The sequence below is a fragment of the Pteropus vampyrus genome, unplaced genomic scaffold (genome assembly GCF_000151845.1).
Source record: "Pteropus vampyrus isolate Shadow unplaced genomic scaffold, Pvam_2.0 Scaffold82, whole genome shotgun sequence".
Lineage (NCBI taxonomy): Eukaryota > Metazoa > Chordata > Mammalia > Chiroptera > Pteropodidae > Pteropus > Pteropus vampyrus.
The window spans coordinates 6771920-6780039 of record NW_011888863.1 but is presented as its reverse complement, the minus strand read 5'-3'; the positions used below and the strand labels follow the sequence as shown (position 1 = coordinate 6780039).

Genomic DNA, 8120 nt, shown 5'->3' with positions numbered 1-8120 from the left:
TGTTTCCTCCAGTCCACCACCACAGGTTCTGACCTGTGGTAGCTCTTAAGTGCAGATCGCATGCTCAGACGTGCTGGTGTGCAGTTTGTGTGTTTTTTGTTAAGTTTTCGGTGTTCAGTTTATTGTTGTTTCAAGGGGAGAGATCTGGGGACATCTCTCACGCCACCATGTTTAATTCAATCTTCGATCTGTATGTATTTCTAAAAGCCTCTTGGACATTCTAAACTCAGTATGTCCATAACTAACTTCCTGCCCTCTGCTCCTAACCATCACTTCATACTAAATTCACCATTTACAAACCTGGTGGTCATTCTTATTTTCTCCCTCTACAGTCACATTATCACCAAGCCATATTTTTTATCTCTTTAATAGGTCTTAAAGTTGTATTCTTCTTTCCATCTCTATTGCATAAGTCTCTCTGCCTCTGGTTCTACTTGCTCAGAACCCTTCTCTAGGACTCTTAGAATGACTTTCTCAAATCCGATTATTTCTCTCTCCAGCTTGTAACCTTTTCATAGTTCCACCAAGTTTTCCTGCTTTTTAACATACCCTACAAGGCCCACGTTTTCACCCCTGGTTATCACCAGTGTCTTCTCTTTCTAATCTCCACCCTTCATCACCACCATCCCCAAACATACAACCATATAAACACTCAAACCACTCGGAACTTCTTTATTTCTCTTAATGGAAGATATTCATTCATATATTTTCTTTCTTCCTCCCTCCTTCCCTCCCATCCATTCATCTATTTACGTATCTATCGCTTTTCCCCCAGTAGCTCTGGTTTTGCCTGGCTTAGCTCAGATTCCACCTTTTCCCTGAACACTCCCCTCTCAATCTAGTTTAGATGCCCCAGTTAGCTACACGGTGTGGGTGTCTCCACTGAATAATATACTGTGGTTATTCATTTACTTATCTGCTCTCTGTCTAGACTTTGAACTTCTTGTGAATGTGTCTTATCATCTTTATATTCTCAGCACCCTAAAACAGAAGTAGGTCCATAATAGTCATTGTGAAAATGAATGGTGAAAGAATGAAAGGATTAAAGAAGGAAGAAATGAAATATAAACTCTTTACTTTTTACCATCTAGGTTCTTTTGCTGTTCAAATTCTAGAAATATTAATCATACTATTTCAGGTTATTTTTTAATGGGTAGGGTAAATTTTATTAGAATAATTATATCTCAAAGAATAGACGGAATACTTTAGGTCGAGAAATTTAAAATAAATGACAAGAAACCCATTCTCAGTGATTCTTAAAGTTGCCATCCTAGAAACTAGAAATGAACTCTTCTTGGAAAATTTACTCTCTGTGAAAAGGAAAGTCAGAGGTATTTCCTATAATGAGGACAATAAATGATCAAGGTGGCGTCTATCCCTGACTCCCCTCCTTTGGTGTGCCCCTTGGCTCATTTCAGTTCCTTAGGCTGTCTCCCGAGAGTCCTACTTCTGAAACTGTTCTCTCTTGCCTTGTGTTGTCTCACATTTCAAATCTGTCCAGCCCCTATTTTTGGAATCTATTTTTTTGATGTATAGAGAAAGTCTCACCTGTAAAGAAGTGTCCTTCATATTTGTGGAACATCTCTGTAGAGTAGCTAGATAAAACTATAAACCCATCTAATGACATAAGATATTAAACAATGGATCTTTCTTTCCAAAAGAAGAATGACTGGTCAGACAGTTACTACTAATGCAGCTGAAAACCGAGACATGGGAGTAGAAGAGAAACAGTTAACACCTGTTCTAAATCAGACTGATGAAAAAGGTTCAGGAAATCACCAAGTAAAAAATTCTAGATCAGTTTTCTGAACCTATAATTTCTATACCTATGGGCTACTGATAGTTCAGCAAATGAATATTTGTTTCCTCCAGTGTACCCAGCACTGCAGTAAGCACCATAAGAGAGAAGAATTGAGTGGGATATATAAAAGTCTAGAGAGGACGAGTGAAAAAAAAAGTAAGACACACCATCAAGTGCTAGGTTGTGTGGTACACACTAGTGTATATAGGAACTCAGGACAAACAAGAGATGTGCTAAGGAGATTAAGGAGAGAGACTGGATCTCTAGGGTATCATCAGTCAAGTGTGTGACATAGAATGGCATAGAGCAGAAAAGGTATCATATTAACTTCCCTCCACATCTCCTTAATTACCAACTTCTTTAGTTCTTTGATTCTTCAGGTCTCTTTCGACTTTATCTTTCTTTCCATTAACAGCCCCGTTCAAGGCTTTATTGCTTCTGCTGAGACTCTTTTACCCTCAGACTGTCTCTAGAAACACATAGCCACTCCAAAGTCATCTTTCTAAAGCAGTGCTTTCATCACACTTAAAATCTTTGTGAGGTAGGGGAATTTGCATTTCCTAAGCAGCTGTGGCAACACGCAGGAGCTTTCCATTCATTTTCCCATGCTCGTGGCCTTCAGAGGTGTAGCTTTATTCTAATACCTGGGAATCAGCCTGCAGAAGGGCTGTGTTGTTGGCTGGCAGGAATGCTGGTTGTTGAGAGATTGCACACATAAAAAAGTACCATTTGTTATTTATTGCTGTATGTCATATCTCATATTCTGACCGAGGCTATTTTACAGTGCTTCCTTCTACATTTTTCATTTAAATTGGCATCATTTTAACATATTAACTAAATTGTTGAAAAGACTCACTTCTGGAGAGTATGTTTAAGGATAATAACTGCTCTTCCTGATTCTCCCCTCCCCAAGCCCGTTCCCAAGCCACATTTATGCAGCCTTCAAGAAGTGTTGTATGAGTGAGTGGGAAGAGAAGACGGGAAGTGGGAAGGCAGGAGGGAAAAAGAGAAAAAGAGAGGGAGAAAAGAATGGAGTGGGGAGTGCTGTAGGAGAATAGAGAAGGAAAGGAGTAGCTCTACCTGGGGATAGGGGCACAGGAAATGTTTCACAGAAATGAGGATATTTGAACTGAGTCTCGAAGAATAGATAAGAATTAGGTAGAAGGATGGGCTTTCTAGAAAAATCAGAGAGAGTGGCTTGTGAGGAGGCACACATTGTTTAGAGAATGATTAAAAGTCAAGTGTGACTGGAAGATGGGGTCATCAGCAGAGGAGGTAGGAGAGAGGGTATTGAGAATGGTAGGAGATGGAGCCAGACTGGGGTGAGAACATACTCTGTTTCAGAACTGGACTTCACAGACAGTAACAAAATAGAAAATTGACATCCTGACAGCTCCAGCAAACCTTCTGTTGAGGAAGTCTTCATTCAGTTTGGGAATTGTTTTTAATGATAAAGTAAAATGACTTTGGATTAGCTAGGAGTTAATGCAGAGCTTCTTTGTGAATTACCTTTCGGAAAATAAAGATTTGAGTAATGAAACTATTTGTGGGTGTTAGAGACTTGGGAAATTCAAACCTTCCTGAGTCATTTATGACTTATGAAGTAGATTAGTGGCTAAATCTTTTTTTTTAAAAGTTGCATTAAACAGAAGGCTGTTCTTATGAGTGATCTGATATCAGTTAAAATCTCTAGTCTTAGATGGTAAAGACTTAAAATTGCTGTTAAAATTGAGACTGTTAAAGTTTGCTTCTCTATAAAGGCATTGGAGTTCATGCATTTAAAACATTTCCATCTCTTTTAAAAGGTTTGTTAATATTAAATAAAAATGACTCATTCTTGTTTTAATGATAATAGCCTGCATTTTTTTTTTACCAATTAAATTGATTCCTGAGGCACAATATTTTAAAATATGAGATCATTATATAATCCTCAGTGTGAATGCCAGAACTGTTTTCTGCTTCATTTTTAATACTCTTATACTCATGAGGTAACACTTCTGTGTTTGAACATGCGTTTCAGAAGCAGTGAGTATTAGTTTTTAGTCATGAGGCTCATTTCTCTTATCCCCTCACTTGCGCCACATTCACTCAAACACAAATGCACCATTCACAACACTATGCACACTCACATCTGTACACATGCGCATATATCGTGGGTTAGCCTGATTTAAGAGAGAGTTTACTCACTGTGCTTGCTTGGCAGTTACTGGAAAACACCCTCTTAGGGTGTCTTTGGTGTCTCTTACCTGGAGTGAATCAGGCATAACCTACTTTGAAGCCAAAGAAGGGACTTGGGTTACCGTCTTCAAGGCATGTCTTAACCACAATTCTGAGATGTTATCCTCCTGAGCAGTTTCTCTGAGGCAGTACTTAAGGAAGCAGGGACTGCATTGATAATAAACTTCCTAATCTAGTCACTCTCCAGGCAGAAATAAAAGGGAGAAAACAGTATCCTTCTATGAGGCATTGGGGAGTTATTGGTTTTTACAAGAAGCAATGTTACTTTCCGTCTATAAATCATCTTCTCTATGTCAAACTGCATCAGATTTTATCACCACTGTAAATACCTGTAATTAGTAAAGAACAAAGATATGCTACTAGCTAGACATAAACTCAATGTCATTACAGTGGCAAACAAATAATAACAGAATATATTTTTTTTTTAAAGAAAAAGCATACTTGTAATTGCTTTTATAATTCCTGATGGATTTTGTCGCACCAGCATGACTTATTTTAACAAAACAAACTCAGTTTTCCTGGCGCTCTTACTGTATACATACTGTTAAATTCATTAAACAAGAACATTTTTAGAATCGTTTTCTTAAAAACTTATTTTCAGGTGAAATAATTTCTGAGCAGCTTTGAGAAAAATCTAATGATTATTGAGGGAAAGTGTTTTCTCTCTATAGGTGTTACATTACCAGAGTAGCAATAGTTTTTTTTAATTTCTGTAACCAGATTTCTTTTAAATTCCATGTAAAGTCTTATTGTGCTTTTAAAGTCACTTTTTAAGATATAATTATCTTAAACAGAGTTCATTTTTTTCTTTGGTGTATGTTATAATTCTTCTTAATTGAATGACATCTTCCGATGCTAATCTGATCGGAGCTGGCGTATTTCCTGTTACCAGCTTCCTATACCTTCTGATCTCAGGTGCTGACTTTTCTCTTGGCTGAAGAAGAGCCAAGTCTCAGATACTCTAGGTGCTTCCTGATATTGCTGAGTCATCTCCAGTGGGTTAGGTTGGTAGGCAGGAGGGAGAAGATTTGGAATTTTGCTGAAACTATGACTGTTTGTCTAGGAATGCAGACGTGGAGATGACTCTGGAGCGGGCAGTGAGTATGCTTGATGCAGACCACACGCCACCAGCCAGGATTTCTGCTGCAGCTACTTTCATACAGCATGAGTGCTTCCAGAAATCTGAAGCACGGAAAAGGGTGAGTATCACTTAAGTCTGGTGCAAAACTAGCACACTCTCTCATCTATTGTGGTGGCCCTGCAAACTGAAACCAAGAATTTACTTAAATTTTTAAACGTTTTCATTGATTTATATGTCAATTACAATTATAGCTCAATTTTAAAAATAAATTGATTAAATAAAATAAAAATAAAAAACTTTGAGACTTTTTAATTTAAAAGGAAATATACACTCATTGCCAAAAAAATTTCTTGCAATTCAGAAATTTAGAAAGTAGGTTGCCACACAAACGTCCCTCTTCTATGTCTCTCTAACTTCCCCCTTGGAGCCATCCCCAGAAGCAGTTGTTAACAATCTGTACTTTTTAATTTTTGTTTTCATTAAATAATTTTATTAACATATCAATCTTTCAGTGGACAGCTTTTTACATATATCTTTTGGCATTTCCACAAGTGTTCCCATAGGACAGATGCCCACAAAGGAAGTCAATTTTATGTTCGTTTTAAAAAGTGGTACATTTATGGGGGCGGGGATCATAGTTCAAAAGGTGTGCAGTGAAAAGTGAGTTTCTTTCACTCCAAACTCAGCCTACTCTCATCTCCCTCTTTGTCTATTACTCTCCCATTCTCTCTCTGCTCCCTCCCTCTTTAATTTCTCTTTCTCTCTCTCCCCCTCCCTTTTTCCTCCCCTCCCTCCCCTTCTCCCTTTCTTTCTTCCTCTCCTTCTACCTCTCCCTCTCTCTTTCTCCCTCCTTTTCTCCCTCCCTCATTCCTTCCCACCCTCTCTTCCTCTCTCTCTCTCATCGGTTTTTGAGTATCTTTGAAGAGATACTCTATGCATGTATAAACAATTATTGGATGGGTTGATTGAGTATCCTTTTTTGTTTAAAACAAAATCACAAATGGTGGCAGATTACTTATAGTACTCTGTATTTTGTTTTCAATTATTATTGTATCTTGGAAATCTTCAATATATATTAGCCTTACTTCATTTTTTAAACTGCTGCATAGATTTCTGTTATATAAATGTACCAGTTTGTTTTTTTTTTTTTTCATTTTTTAACTGCTTTGTTAAAGTACAATTTGACAAAGTTTTGACATATGTTTGGACACCGTGGAACCATTAGCACAATCAAGATAATGAGCATATCAATTACTTCCAAAATTTCCTTTTGCCTCTCTGTAATCCATACATCCCACTCTTCCCCTGCCCACTTCCAGACTCCAGGCAATCAATGATCTGCTTTCTGTTACTATAGATTGTTTTGGATTTTCTAGAATTTTACATAAGTGGAATCAGTATAGCACATTTTTTTTTTTTTTTTTTGGTCCGGGTTCTTTTACTCACCTTATATCTTTTGAGTTTCGTTCATGTTGTATGTATCAAAAGGGGTGCGTGTGTGTGTGTGTGCGCGTGTGTGTGCGCGTAGCTGAGTAGTATTTCATTATATGGGTACACATTTTGTTTATCCATTTACCTGTTAATGCTCATTTGAGCTTTGGCTATTACAAATAAAGCTGCTGTGAACATATGTGTACAACACATGTTTTCATTTATCTTGGGTAAATACCTAGGAATGGAAAGCCTGGATGACATGGTAGGTGAATGTTTGGCTTTTTAGGAAATTGCCAAACTGTTTTACAAAGTAACTGTGCCATTATACATTCCCCACAGCAATGTATTAGAGTTCCACTTCTTCTACATCCCAGTACCTGATATAGTTAGTATAAATTTGTGGCAGTATCTCATCGTGGTTTTAATCTGCATTTCTCTAATGACTAATAGTGCTGAACATTTTTTCATGTGCTTATTTGCCATCCATACATCTTCTTTGGTAAAATGTGTGTTCAAACCTTTTCTCCATTTTTAGGTGGAGTCTTTAGTTTTCTTATTATTGAATTTTGATAATTCTTTATATATTCTGGATATAAATCATTTTTCAGATATGCAATATGGAAATATTTTCTCCCAGTTGCGTTTTGTCTTTTCATTCTCTTAGTAGTTTATAATTTCAATTAAGTCTAATTTATCAATTTTTTTCCTTTATGGATCCTGCTTTTCATGGCACATTCAAAGAATCTTTCTGTATTCTAAGGTCACAGAGATAATCTCCTATATTCTCTTCTAGAAGTTTTCTAAGTCTTAGATTTTTTAGTTGGTCTATGGTACATTTAGGGTTAATTTTTATATATATTGCGAGATGTGGTAGAAGTTTCTTTTAAAAATATATATGTATATTCAGTTGTTCAGGCACTATTTATTGAAAAGACTATCCTTTTAGTACTTAATTGTTCTTGCACCTTTGTTGACAAAGAATTGATCACATATGTGTAAGTCTATTTCTGGGTTACCTATTCTTTTCCATGGATCAGTTTGTCTGTTTTTATGCAAATACCACACCGTCTTGATTACTGTAGATTTATATTAAGTCTATATTAAGTCTACAATTACTAAATTCACTTTTTTTATTTGCAAATGGCATGACCTTCTATGTAGAAAATTTGATGAATCTACAAATACAGTTTTGTTTCTTCCTTTCCAATCTGGATGGCTTAAATTTCATTATTTCTTTTTTCTTTTTCTACTGATTAGACCCTCTCCCCCCCCCCCACCAGTAAACAATGTTAGAAAGAAGTGAGAGTGGACATGTATTGTTCCTGATCTTAAGGAAAAGGCATTCAGTCTTTCATGATTAAGTACAATGCTACCTCTAGGTTTGTTGGTTGGTTTATTTGTTTATTTTTGAGGAATTTAACCTAAAGGAATTTTGTGGGCTATTAAGAAAGGGAATTTTTTTAGATTTTAGTATTTTTTAACACCGCTTTTCCTCCCTTTTTTTAAATCGAGATATAATTGACATATAACATTGTATTGATTTCAGGTATAAAACATAATGATTCT

At 36.4% G+C, this 8120-nt stretch overlaps 1 protein-coding gene across 1 annotated transcript in view; it reads left to right on the top strand.

Moving 5' to 3' along the window:
- Positions 1-8120, top strand: part of PKP2 (plakophilin 2) — an 83176-nt gene that overhangs the window by 22075 nt on the left and 52981 nt on the right. Inside the window, exon 4 of the mRNA XM_011363150.2 lies at positions 5103-5238. Coding sequence (XP_011361452.2) covers positions 5103-5238 — 136 coding nt within the window. The remainder of the gene's footprint in view (positions 1-5102; positions 5239-8120) is intronic.